Source organism: Vombatus ursinus, unplaced genomic scaffold, assembly GCF_900497805.2.
Source record: "Vombatus ursinus unplaced genomic scaffold, bare-nosed wombat genome assembly UNPS02014792.1, whole genome shotgun sequence".
Classification (NCBI taxonomy): Eukaryota; Metazoa; Chordata; class Mammalia; order Diprotodontia; family Vombatidae; genus Vombatus; species Vombatus ursinus.
The window spans coordinates 8,232,867-8,247,719 of NW_020954570.1; the positions used below are offsets into that span (position 1 = coordinate 8,232,867).

At 32.5% G+C, this 14,853-nt stretch overlaps 1 protein-coding gene across 5 annotated transcripts in view; it reads left to right on the top strand.

Annotated features, from left to right (window-relative positions):
- The window catches only part of FER (FER tyrosine kinase), a 260,682-nt gene that overhangs the window by 109,359 nt on the left and 136,470 nt on the right, over positions 1-14,853 (top strand). For 4 of the 5 annotated variants that reach the window (XM_027869209.1, XM_027869208.1, XM_027869210.1 and 1 more), the window contains one exon: positions 463-666. The exons of the other annotated variant lie outside the window; for it this stretch is intronic. In XM_027869209.1, coding sequence (XP_027725010.1) covers positions 463-666 — 204 coding nt within the window. The remainder of the gene's footprint in view (positions 1-462; positions 667-14,853) is intronic. 5 annotated transcript variants of the gene reach the window in all.

Genomic DNA, 14,853 nt, shown 5'->3' on the forward strand with positions numbered 1-14,853 from the left:
CTTTTAATGAGCAGAATTTTATAAGTATAGGATTTCTTACAATTATCTTAGTAAAAACATAAATTGACCATTTTTGAAGATGTCTATTGAAAAAATGGAGGCAACATTGTATAGTAGAAAGAGTGTAGGATTTACAGAGTACCTAGATTTGTATCTCAGCTCTACTGCTTTCTACAGGACTTTGTGCCAGTCACTTAACCTTTTTTTGGTCTCAGTTTCCTCATCTATAAAATGAGGGGGTTGGAATAGATGACCTCTGAGATTCTTTACAACTCTAAGTATTTTGTTTAGATAAAAGTAATATATAAAGCAGTTACTTTTGTTCTGAAAATTTTAATATATTAATCGGGGAAGTTTTAGGCTATCAATAAAAATACAAATAAAGTGTTGATACTTATTGTAATAAAAAAAGCTTCAACATTATTACTTCTAATTTATTTCTCTCTTTAATGTTTATTCAAGTTCTGTGATGTAATATCAGCAAGTGACAAGCCATTGGTAGAACAGGACTGGTACCATGGTGCAATTCCCAGAATAGAAGCACAGGAACTCTTAAAGCAACAAGGAGACTTCTTGGTTCGGGAGAGTCACGGGAAACCTGGTGAATATGTCCTGTCTGTGTTTTCAGATGGACAACGAAGACACTTTATTATACAGTTTGCTGATGTATGTTGGTGTTGTAGTTTGTTTATTTTAATATAAAGAAATAATATAGTAATGGATAGTTTCTGTTAAATTCCTATATTAACATCAGGTAGCAATATTGGAGTCACAAATGAGTTTTTATAAATATCAGGCACCCGTGTAGAATAATCATTTTAAGGCAATTTTAATTCTTTTTCGTAGCAATTAAAAATGACTTTCTACAATTTCACTAACATTTTATATCCATGCTATATCCACAAACATTTCTCAATTGTGTTAGGAGTTTTATTATGCAATGTCTTTTCCTCAAATTCTCTGTTATTTTCTATCCCCATGAAATTTTAATTTCTCAGCTTCCATTATTGGGAGTTGAAGGTCTTTGATTATACTTCTACTTAGGGTGTGACTCTGCTACTGATGGCTGCTGAAGGCCCTGTCACCTGTTATTATTTCTAAATTTAACTTGATTCAATAACTTCTTCAGCTACTGTACTGTCATCTGTCATTCAACTTTGGGTATAGGTTGGGACCACCAGCCAGGAAGTGATAGCATCCTTGATCTCAAGATCTCTTAGCTTTATGCCTTGGGATGGAGGGGAAATACTGTGGCCCCTTGATGGCTTTCCTCTTCTTGTCTTTTCCTTTTCCTTTCCTGTGTTTCTTTTCATTGAATTTCCTTTAATTTACCTCCTTTAATTTAGTTAGCTTCATGTGGTACATTTCTTAATATTTTGGAGGTTTTAGTAAAGATAGTTGAGTTTGTCTATATCCTTTGATTCTGCCATCTTCTGGTCTGTCCAGTTTTCTTTCTATTTCACCATCATTATACCATGTAGGGCTTTTTACCTTTACCATATTCTTTAGTCTTGTTTGTTTGTGTTTCTTATATCACTTGTCTTTGTATTCTTCCTAAAGTCCATTATAGTGCTCTGCACCTAGTAAGCATTTAATAAACATGTTTTGTGCTGAATTAAATGAATTTGTTTGAATGGAAAATGAGTAGTCCTTGTGTTGGTGATATAGTCTTTGTCTGTGGAATAGAATAAAACTACCTGATCTACATGGTAATCAAACCATGACCTTTACCCTGTATAACTCTTTGATGAAAGCCACTGGGAGCTAATTAATCACAGGTTGATCAGAGATATATATTTACATAGAAAGTTGCCTTTCAGATCATTCTATATGGCCAGTTTTGTTTAATGATAGTTATTAAGTTTTGTGTTCTATTCATATCTGAACTTGGATATTTATATTCTGTTTGTAACCATAAATCTGCCATGTATTTCAGATGAAATAAGGGTATATCTGTATCTTTTCTCACTTCGACAAGAACAAGAAGGCTTGCATTTTACTTAGAAACAGTGATGTCCTTCCTCATGGCCATAGCAATATCATTGGCAATGTTTTTTGAAGCTTTTTTATGGTTTTTATTATTAATCAAATGGCATGAGATTTTTAGCGGACCGAACTGCAACCTATGAAGCAAACTGAAGGCTTGTTTTTTATTTGCTCTTATTTACTAAATTACTTCTTTTAAAAATCTTTACTGAAACTTGTCCGAGAGTAAATAAAAACAACAATAATGACAATTGTTCTATGATTATTAGGAGACATCTAAGTAGTTTAATGATAGAACATTGGATACGAAGTCAGGAAAGCCTGATTTCAAATTCTGTCTCAGATTCTTATTAGGTATATGATCCTGGTCAAGTTTCCTAACTTCTTTCAGCCTCAGGTTTCTCATCTGTAAAATGAGAATAATAACATCACAACCTCATACTATGTGATAACAATATAACATATTATAATAACATTAACCTTTATGAGGATCAAATGAGATCATATATAAATCACCTTGCAAACCTTGAAGTACTGTTCAATTAGTTATCTACTAAGGATGCCTGATGTAAGTTCAAACATAGATGTGATCATTCGAACTAGTATGATGGGGAAATACAGACCTGCAAATAATAATTGAACTAATAGCGTCTGAAAGGAATTTTAGAGGTCTTCTCTTTCAACCTTCTTATTTTATCACTGAGAATACTGACTTGCTTCAGGTTACACTGATGTTAAATAGCCATGTCTGACTTTAAACCCAGGTCCTTCACCTACAAATTAGCCTCTCTTTCCACTGTAGCAAACCTCTTTCTAATAACCTTGTTTTGATATTAAGAGGGCTAATATTCAGTAAACTTGTTGAAAATGAAGCATCTAGGAAGTTTATGATTTTATCTTGAACCTTTTGCTTTTTGTCATTGAAATTTTCTTTGAGACATCTACTGATAATGTATTCTTACATTTCAATGAAATTCACAGGTTTTCAGCCACCTGATTATTGATATTATTAGCATCTATAATTGGTCTAATCAAATAGTTAAATTCTATTAAACAAACATTTTTCTTAGAAAGTTAGGCTATTCAATTAGTTAAATTCTATTAAACACTTTTCAAATGAACTCTATATGTGAAGTAGTATGATACAGCCTGGTAAGACAGGGGTGAAAAGCAACACAATACTTGCCTTCATGGAGCTAAGACCAGTATTTGTTAAGCACTTTTCTATGAGGAAAACAGAGGCTCTGAATGGTTAAGTTAATTCACCTTGGTTAGAGTAAATAGCAAAAGCAGGATTTGAATTCAAAAGTCACAGCTCTTACTGCCATAATGCCTCTACACAAATGACTATAATGCTTTCAGTAATCAGAGATGTTTAAGGAGTTCCTCCTTCATGTAGATCATGTACGTTTGATTTATTCCATGAGGAATGGCTTGTGAATTAACACAGGGAGGAGGAGGCAGTATGAGATTTAGTTCAGTGTGGCCAGAATTGTCACAGTGAATAATTTGAAACAGAACTAGAAAAGTAGATTGGAGCTAGATTGTGGATGGCCTTAAATATTTGAGTAAGGAATTTTCTGTTCTTTTCAATAGTTAAGGGAAAGATATTGAAGATTTTTTTTTAACAGAAAAATGACATACATCAGAAAGATTACTGTGGCAGTAGCATTATGGTTGAATTGAGAGGGGAGAGATAAGATGAGAAGTGGGGAGATTAGTTCATGAAACCATTATAATATTTTAGGTAAGAGGTAATAAGAAATTAGCTCATGAAACTATTATAATATTTTAGGTAAGAGGTAATAGTAATTTGATGGCCTGAATAGTAAGAAGAGGGTAGATAGCAACAGATTTGATGAAGACCTGACAGGATACAGCATGGAGAGGGAATCAAGGATGACACTGAGGTTTATAGCTAGGGAGAAAGACGGGGATTTTCAGAAATAAAGAATTTGGGAAGAAGGACAATCTTTGGAAAGAAGATGGTAAGTTCAATTTTAGGAAAATTTTGAAGGGAAGAGAAGGAAAGGGCATAGGCATTTATCAAATGCCTACTATGTACCAGGCACTGTGCTCAGCACTTTACAGTGATTATCTCATTTGATCCTCACAATAACTCTCACAAACAGGTGCTATTATCCCCATTTTATAGTGGAGGAAACAGAGGCAAACAGAGGTTAAGTTACTTGCCAAGGTCACACACCTAGTAAGTATCTGAGACTGAACTTGAATTCAGGTTGTTCTGACTCCAGGCCCACTGCTTTATACACTGTTCCCCTGAGTTGCCTTTAGTTGACTTAGAAGTTTTGCAGGGCATATAGAAGGAGATTTTTTTAGGCAGGTGGAAATCAATGCAGAGATAGGGACAGAAGGTAAAAGATTTGGAAATTATCTGCGTAGAAATAACAGTGGAAATAACAGAGGAGGATGAGATTGTCAAGGAAAAGCATATAGAGAAAGAAAAGACAAGAGTGTCAAGACTGAGATCATTTGGAGCCAAAGAGTTCCTTTTATTTTCATTTTGTAAAGTTCAGTGTTCTATAATACAGTGTTCTAAAAGTCTTAGTGCAGTTTTAAACTTAAAGAGCTTAAGTGTTAGTAGATTAAAGTTATGTTAAGACTTTTTGAAACACCCTGTAAAGAAGTATTCACCTTTGCAACAGCTCTCAAATACACCACCTGCTGTCCTCTGACATTGCTACCACTGGTGCAGGCCCTCATCACCACATTGCTGGACTGTTGCAATAGCTTGCTGGTGAATTTGCCTGCCTCAACTCTTTTCCCTTTCCAATCTATCCTCCATTCAGCCACCAAAGTGATTTTCTTAAAGCACAAGTCCAATCATGTCATTTCTACTCAGTAAATTCCAGTGGCTCTCTGTCACCTCCAGGATCAAATACATTATCATCTGTTTGGCATTCAAAGTCCTACATAACATAGCTCCCCCTACCTTTTCCTATCTTCTTAAAGCTTACTTCCGAAATGTATGCAGCCTCCTGGCTTTTCTGCTCCATCTCTCGGAGGCTCTTGAGCATTTTCTCTTTTTTGTCTCCCATGCCTCGAACACTGTCCCTCCTCTGCTTGACCTCCCTGGGCTTCCTTTAAGTCCCAATGAAAATTTCATCTTTTATGGGAAGGCTTCTTAATTCTAGTGCCTTTCCTCTGTTATTTATTTCCTATTTACACTCTGTATAGCTTGTTTTGTATGTATTTGTTTGCATATTGTTTCCCTCATTAGATTGCAAGCTCCTTGAAGGCAGGGGCTGTCTTTTGCCCCTTTTTGTATCACCAGTGCTTAGCACAGTACCTGGCAAATACTGGGTGCTTAATAAATGTTTATTGATTGATTGATTTCTTTTTTAGCTCCTTAGCTCACGATTTTGACTATGAAAGAGGCAGCAATATAAATAGACTAGTACTAAATGTTGTTGGTTGTTTATAATTTACCATCATTTAATGGTTTTATTTAAGGAAAAAATTAATATTCAACATCTAAAAAAAAGTTTACAGGAATTTTCATTTGGCCTGAAGACATTCACGTAAATATGGATTGCTCTTCTAATTGTTACAAAACAATAATTAGAATGCATTATAAAATTATATATTAGCATTTGTGTGTTCAAGATATAGAATAGGGAAATTGAATGTAATATTATTAATTTGTAATCTCATTATTTATACTTGAAAAATTTGTGGTATCACTGATGATCTCATTTGAAACAAATATGGGTGCTGCCAGTTAAAGTCTGGGATGAAATATTTTATTGAAAACTTTCTGAATAAATTTCATGGTTATTTTTGACAGTGTGCAGCAGTTTTTATCTAGTGAACTTTAAGACATTTACCTTAAACAGAATAGGCACAAATTCTTCATTAGATAAATTTTTATTTATCCTCTGTTTCTTATACATCATAGTTATCTCAAGTATCCTGTATCCTTCTCCTCACTCTCACAGAGGGCCAACCATATGGGAAAGAGTACTTTTTCAGGAAAAAAAAAATCAACACAATGAATCAATACTTTGAAAAGGTGAAACACATGTGCAATATGTACAATCTGTGGCCTTCTGACCTCTACAAAAGGATGGATTGGGGGTGTCGTTTTATATGTCTTCATGCTAGCCCCACTTGATCTTTATAATTTTATTAATTTATTTTTTATTTTTTAAATGTCATTGTTCTTTCCTTATACATTTTTTTTTACTGTGTTGTTTTCTTAGTTTTGCTTATTTCATATTGCATCAGTTTATATAGATCTTTCCATTCCTATCTCTATTCATCACACATATCATTTCTTATGTCACAGTAATATTACATTCATGTACCACAATTTGTTTAGACATCCCCCAATTGTTGAGAATCTATTTTATATAAAAAATGCTGCTTATATTTGATATAAAAATGCATTTTATAAAAAAATGCTGCTTTAAATATTTTGGAGTAGCCATCTTCTGTCGATGACTTCCTTGGGGTATCTTGTTGAAAGGGTATGAATGTTTTGATCACTTTATTTGCATAATTATAAATTACTTTCCAGAGTGGTTATGCCATTTCACAGCTCCACCAACAATTTGTTAATGTGCCTATTCTTCCACAATCCCTTTAACATTGACTATTGTCAATTTGAAGGTTGTGAGGTGAAACTTCAGTGTTTCATTTGCATTTCTCTTCTTATTGATTTGGAACATTCTTTTATGTGGTTGTGAATAACGTGCAATTCTTCTTTTGAGAACCATTTGTTTATATTGTTTGACCATTATCTATTGGGGAATGGCTATTAATCTTTATATGTAATTAATTACTTATATATCTTGAATGCCAATCCCTTATCAGACAAACTTGATATAAAGATTTTTTTCCCTCATTTGCCCACTTGCTTTCTCATTCTAAGTGCATTAATGTCATCTGTGGAAGCTTTTAAGTTTCAAGTAACCAAAGTTTTCTATTTTATCTTTTGTAATTGTCCCCTAGCTCTTATTTACTTAAAAATACATGTCCTATTTATAGCTATGAAAGATACATGATCTCTTTCTCTTCCATTTTTTTTCTAATATGATCTTTAGTATTAAGATTCTATATCCATTTAAAATGTATTTTGGAATATGGTATAAGGTGTTGGTCTAAGCCTGATTTCTGCCAGGCTGCTTTCCAGTTTTCCTAGCAGATTTTGTCAATTAAGGAGTTTTTTGCCTAGATATTTATGTTTTCCACTTTATCAAACATGGGTTACTGAGTTCTACAGTTTCTGATTTTCCCTTATTTGACATATTTTTTAACTAATAACAGGTGGTTTTAAGGACTGTTGCTTTATAATATGGTTTTAGGTCTTCAAGTGCTACCTTTCGTCCCTACTTCTTGTCATCATTTCCCTCAATAGTCTATATCTTTTGTTTTTCCAAATGGATTTTATCATTTTATGCCTTCGTAATTTGGTACAGCATTAAAAGTGTAAATTAACTTTGATAGTATTTTTCATTTTCTTATATTGGCATGTTCTAGCCATTATCACTAAATATTATTCCAGCTATTTAAGGTTTGTTTGTTTTTTTTTTATTTCTTTAAGGAGCACTTTGTAATATGCAAGTTGTTTAGGTGCTTTGGTAGGTTAATCCTCAGATATTTTGTGTTTTGTAGTTATTTAGAATGGGATTTGCCTTTCTATTATTGCTTCTTGTGTTTTGTTATCATATAGAAATACTGTAGATTTTTGAGCATTTATTTTATAGCCTGCAACTTTGCTGAAACCTTTCATTGTCTCAGTATCTTTGCTGATTCCTTCGGGTTTTCCAAGTAAATCATCATATCATTAGCAAAAAGGGGTACTTTTATTTCCTCTTTGCCTATTTTTATGCCTTTCATTTCTTTCTCTTGTCTTTTTGCTGTTGCTAGCATTTCCAGAACTATATCAAATAATAGAGGGAAGAATGTGCATCCTTACTTAACTCCTGTATTTACTGAAATAAATTATGGTACATTCTCAGTACATATGATGCTTTGTTTTTAGATGCTTTTTATGATGTTTTTAAAAGTCTTTGTGCATACTTTGTAGGGGGTTTTAGTATAAAAGAGTATTTTACTTTGTCAAAGGCTTTTTCTGTATTTACTGAATAGATCCTGTGGTTTTGGTTGTTAATACAATTAATTATGTTGATTGTTTTCCTAATGTTTAACCATCGTTGCATTACTGGTTTAAATCCTACTTGGTCATAAGGAATGATTTCTTCAATAAATCATTATAGTTTGTTAGACAGGATTTTGTTTAAAAATTTTTTTAGTGATTATTTGTTAATGATATTGACTTACAGTTTTCTTTCTGTGTTTTATCTTTCCCTAATTTAGGTATTAGGCCTATATTTGTTTCTAGTAGGGTGCTTTTTTTCTAAATTCTTGAAAATAATTTGTGAAATATGGGTACTAACTGTTCTTTCGAAACTTAATAGAATTCTGTGAATCTGTAAGGATGAGAATTTGTTTCCCTTTGGTAGTTCCTTTACAGCTAGATCTATTTCCTTTTCTGAGAAAGGATTATTTAAGATATCTCTCTCTAGTCTTCTGAGAGTTTGGATATTTTATATTTTTATAAGATATTCCTCTATTTTTTATGTTCTTGGTTTTGTTAGCATATAATTGTTCATAGTATGTTCTCATTATTCTCTTTATTTCTTCTGATTTTGTTGCTATTTCACCTTGCTAATTTGCAATTTTTTAGATTTGATTTTCTGCCCTCTTCTTTTTAACCAGATTAGCCTAAAGACTTATCAATTTTATTAGGCTTTTAAAAGAACTAATTTTTAGTTTTATCATTTACATGTTTTTTTAATTCATCTATTTCTTCTCTAAAATTTTAATATCTCCTTTTGTGCTTATATTAGGTTTATTTTTTTCTTTCTAATTTTTTAAAAATGCACATTCAGTGTATTAATCCTCTCTTTTTCTATTTTGTTAATGTATGTTTGTAAGGTTATGATTTTTCTCCTGAGGACTGCTTTAGCTACATCACAGAAATTTTGGTATGTTGTTTCATCATTATAATTTTCTTTTACATGGTTATTAATTGTTTCTATGATTTGTTCTTTGACCTACTTATTATTTAAAATTTCATTGTTCAGTCTCCATTTGAGTCTGTATCTTTTGTTTGTGGTCCCTGAAATAATTTCTATTTTATTGTATTATAGTCTTTAAAGGATGTATTAACTATTTCTGCCTTTTTATATTTGTTTGCAATTCTTTGTGCCCTAGTACATGGTCAATTTTTAAGTTTCATGTGATACTGAGAAGTATGTATGTTTTTTGGTAGTCCCATTTACAAGATGCCTAAGTCATTTAACTCTAGTTTCTCTAGAAATTTGTTTCTTAATGTCTCTCCTAATAAGGAACTTCCTTGCACATCAAACTGAAATGAGTTTCTTTTCAAACTTCTTTCCTTTAGTTCTATTTCATTGCTCTACAGTCAAGCAAAATAAGTCTAATCTTTTTGCTAGGTGATAGCCCTTCAAGTATTTGAAAATGGCTGTCATGAATACAACGTCTAAGTCTCCTTTTTCTTCTCTCTCGCTTTCTCTCTCTCTTTTCCCCCTTCCCTCTCTCTTTCCCATATATGTAAGTATATGAGAATGTAGTGTATGTATCTGCAGTTCTGCCTAATAAACAATAAGATTAAAGAGGACTGCAGATTAGATTAGAAATCAGACTCTAACAATATATTGTTTATAAGAAACACACTTGAGGCATACAAACACTGGCACAAAATTTGTTACACTTCAGCAGAACGCTAAAGTTCTTTAAAGAACTTTTAAGTAAGTGTTACAGACAAGGCAAAAGCTAAAATAGATTTGATTAATGGAGAGGAACAGGGAAACTACAAAGATACCATGGACAATAAATTCATTTCAATATGTAAGATACAGGCTATGAATGGTATAGTATTTAAATATTTCATGTAAAAGATAAATGACTGACAAGCAAAAATAATTAAATTGTAATGGAGAGAAAAGACTCGGTGCAATTTTTTCAGATCTACGTAGTCTAAGCAAAAAATGAACAAGTAAGAATTTAAGTAGGTGAATAGAATTTTAGAAAAATTAAATATGATAGAGCTCTGCCAATTACTGAATAGGAATAAATAGCAGTTAATTTAGTCCATGGCATTTTTACAAAAATTGACCATGTATTTGGGTCATAAAAACCTCAAAGAAATACAAAAAAATAAAACTATGAAACACATCCTTTATTGACTCTATTCAATAGCAGGCCATTGGAGAAACAATTAAAAGTTAACTGGAGACTAATTACCCCAAAGAATAAGAACAGTTCATAGAAATGATAAATACTTCCATTAAAGATTATAATAATAATAATAATAGTGAGACCACAAGCCAAAATTTGAGGAATGCAGCCAAAGCAGTACATAAGGGAAAATTTATAATTTGAAACACTTTCAATAGTAAAAGAGAAAAAGACTAAATAGGTAAAGCAGGCATGCAACTAAAACAAATTGAAAACCATTAAATTTTAAAAACTTGAAACACCAAAATAGAAAAGCTGTAAAATCAGAGACTAATGAAATTTCTAGTAAAAAAATGGAATTAATAAATGAATATAGCAGCTTAAATAAAACAAAAAAATATATAAGCCATTAGGTAATTTAATTCAAAAAAGGAAAGAAGATAACCAAATTACCTGTATAAAAAATGAAAAAGGGAATTCATGAAAAAATAACAAATAAAGGATAATATTAGAAACTATTTTGACAAAGTATATGCCAATAAAACTGAACACTTATATGAAATGGATGATTTACAAAAATACAAAATGTCCAGATTAACAGAATAACATATAGACAATTCAAAGAATCCAGTCTCAAAAAAAGAAATTGACCAAATCATAATTGATCTCTGAAAGGAAAAAAAAAACTCCAGAAAGAGATGGATTTTTGAGTAAATTTTTTCAAAAATTCAAAGAACAATTAATCTTAATATTATACAAATATGATCTTAATACCTAAACCAGGGAAATTCAAAAGAAAGAAAGAGAAAATACTCTCTAATATAGATAGGAAATTTTAAAATAAAAATTAGCCAAAGGGATCAGAACAACATATCATGAAGATATTATATAATGACCAAGTGGGATTTATAACAGGAATATAGAGTTAATTATTAGGAACATAGACCTAGTTTGCTATATTAATTACAAGAATAACAAAAATTATATGATTATATCAATAGAGGCAGAAAAAAATCTGACAAAATACAATACCTATTTCTGATAAAAACAACAGCAGCAGTAATCTAGTAATCATAGGAATAAATGGAGCTTTCCTTAATAATAAAAGTTTTATAGGATGAATCATCATATGTAATGAGGAGAAACCAGAAGACGTTCTGATAAGATCAGGGAAAATAAGAATATCTATTACCTATAGCAATTATTATTACCTATAGCAATAAGATTAGAAAAAGACATTGCTGGAATGAGCATAAATAAAGGAGAGACAAAATTATAGTTTTTTGCTGCTGAGCTGGTGATATACTTAGAAAACCTTAGATAGTCAGCTAAATAGTATTTGAAACAATGTGTTCAGCAACTTTGCAGGCTATAAAATAAATCCACATAAATCATTGAAATTTCTGTGCATTACCAACAAAACCCAGAAGGAAAGGATAGAAGGAAAAATTCCATTTAAAATAGCTAAAGAACACAAATCTATCTGTCATGCAAAGAGTAAGGGGATTCATTTGCATCAGTGAAGGTAGTTCCTGACGATGATAAAAACAGGTTTGGACACCAATAAGGAAAATTATTTGTTTAATAAAATTTGAGATAAAATATATGCCCAATGAATGAAATATGATAACTGAATTAATGGAATATTGGTTCAGTCTTTTTTCAGTAGTGTCCAACTCTGTGACCCCATTTGAGGTTTTCTTGGCAAAGATACTGGAGCAGTTTGCCATTTCCTTCTCTAGCTCATTCGACAGATGAGGAAACTGAGTCAAACAGGGTTAAGTGACTCGCTCAGGGTCACACAACTACTAAGTGTTTGAGTCTGCTTTTGAACTCAGGTCTTTCTGGCTCCAGGCCTAGCACTCTATCCACTGAGTCACCTAACTGCCTCCGGTTATTTTGGTTTGCAATTTGCTTATTTTAGTGTTTTGGAGTATTCTTTCATATGATTTGCAATTCCTTTTTTGAGAAGTATTTGTTCATTTTCTTTGACCACTTATCTGTTGGAGAATGGTTTTTGTTTTATGCATGTATGTATACATTTGTGTGTTTGTGTATAATCTGTTATTTGTCATTATTATATCTTGGATACCAAACCCTTATCTGAATAATTTGATACAAATATACAGTTGCTTTTTCTTTGTTAAGATAGTACTTTGTCTCTTCAATTATTTTTGAATAATCTACTTTAAGGCAACTCTATTCCCACAACCTCTTCTCTCTTCACCATCAAGTACTCTTTTTTCATACCTTTCCTTAGTTTTGTCATGTTACTTAGCCCATGGGTTCCTTTTCCTTTCTTCATTTTTTCTATTTATCTAATTCTTTTCTTTTTTTTCTCTCATTATGGAGTTAAGTATAGTTTTGTTTCTCATCTTCCCCTTTTAAGTTCCTTTTTTTTTGTTAGTGGTTTAATTTTTTTTCTGTAGCCTTTTTTCTCTTCCTTCTTCCTTCCTCCTCCCTTCCTCCCTTCCTTTTCCCACCCTTCCTCCCTCTTTTTGTCTCCGTTTCTCCTTCCCTCTCTCTCTCTCTCTCTCTCTCTCTCTCTCTCTCTCTCTCTCTCTCTCTCTCTCCTTGCCCAGGATCTTACAGCTAGTTAGTGTATGAGGCAAGATTTTGACTCAGGTCTTCCTGACTTCAGGCCTCGTACTCTATCCACTTTGCCATCTGCCTCTCTGTAACCTTTTCTAAAAAAGCTTTCTCTCCTTCATTCTCTTCCTTAATTCTTTTTGTCTGTTCTAGACTTTTAGTTTTTGATTCATGATCCTTAAACTTGATTCTTTTTGTTTCTCACGGAATTAAAGTTTCTAAGTTAAATTAAACTTCTGTTGTTTTAAATCTTTTCTTCCACCAACACTTCTATTTAAGTTCTGCCTTTACCCTTATATTCTTTTATAAAGAAGTCTCTTATTGGTCACACTGTTGGTTTTTTATTGTTTTTTATTTTTTTTAATCACATAAGTATCTTTTTCTAGCTTTTCTTTTTCCCCTCCCATTTTTATTTCTAATGTAACTTATGCTTTCCTTGGTAACAACATTTGTCTGTTGTGTTTATAAAATAAATAATCTACTCACTTTTTTGTAGTATTTTATAAAAAGTACCTCTGGATTTTGAATATCTGTATTTTTTCATTGATAATTACAACTCAGGTTTGCAAGTATGTCATTTTGTAGTGCGCTTCAGCTTCTTTGCTCTTCAGGACACTTATATTCCCTTTTGCAGTTTCAGGTGCAGAATACCCTGTATTATTCAGATTTCCTTTTCTTTAAAATTTGAAAGTCCTTCTCCTGGTTACTTTTAGATTTTGTTGTTTTTCAGTGGAATTGTTACCTATAATCACAATGTATCTTGGAGTTTGTAACATAGAGTTGTTATTGTTGTTACTGTTCTTTTTTTGGATGTGATCTTAGGATTCTGTGGACTGGCACTTTGTTGTGTTCAGAAGTTCTAGAATATTGTATTGTATTATTTGAATTATGGTGTTCAGGTTATTTGACCTGCTGTATTCTTTTGGGAGACATGACTCTTAAGTTGTCTGTGTGTATCCTGTTTTTGAGATAAATATGGTTGGTTTGTATAGAGAACATGTATTCTTTATTGTTTTTTTCTTCTCTTCTTCCAGATTGTCCTTCACTCCTATGTATTTACAATTCCCAGTCAATTGTCTTGTCTTTTATTTCTTTGATAACATTTGCCATAGAAAATTAAAGTTTTTCTTTGGGGCAGCTAGGTGGCGCAGTGGATAGAGCACTGGCCCTGAAGTCAGGAGGACCTGAGTTCAAATCCGGCCTCAGACCAAACACTTGACACTTATTAGCTGTGTGACCCCAGGCAAGTCACTTAACCCCAATTGCCTAAAAAAAGTTTTTCTCTTCTGTCAGCCATTTTTGCTATGTCAGCCATAAATTCTGCTTTCATGATTCTTATTCCTTTCTTTTTTAAAAAATACTTATTTTTAATGTCAATTTGTTAAAATAACTTTATTTATTTTTAGTTTTCAACATTTACTTCCACAAGATTTTGAGTTCCAAATTTTCACCCCATCTTGCCCCTCCCCCACCCCAAGATGGCATGCATTCTGAATATGCCTTCTCCTAGTCTGCCTTCCCTTCTATCTCTCACCCCTTCTCTTATCCCCTTTCCCTTCTATTTTCCTGTAAGGCAGGATAGATTTCTGTACCCCATTTCCTGTATTTCTTATTTCCCATTTGCATGTGAAAACATTTTTTTTAAACATGTGTTTTTAAAACTTTGGGTTCCAAATTTTCTCCCTTCCTCCCTCCTCACCCACCCTCATTGAAAAGGCAAGCAACTCAGTATAGCTTATACATGTGCAGTTATGCAAAACACTTCCATAGTACACATGCTGTGAAAAACTAACTCTATTTCCCTTAATCCTATCCTGCCCCCCCATTTATTCTATTCTTTCTTTTGACCCTGTCCCTCCTCAGAAGCATTTGCTCCTGATTACCCCCTTTCCCAATCTGCCCTCCTCTCTATCATCACCCTATTCTCTCGTCCCCTTCCCCTCCTATTTTCTTGTAGGGTAAGACAGATTTCCATACCCAGTTGAGTGTGTATGTTATTCCCTCCTTAAGTCAAATCCTATGAGAATAAGATTCACTCATTCCCTCTCA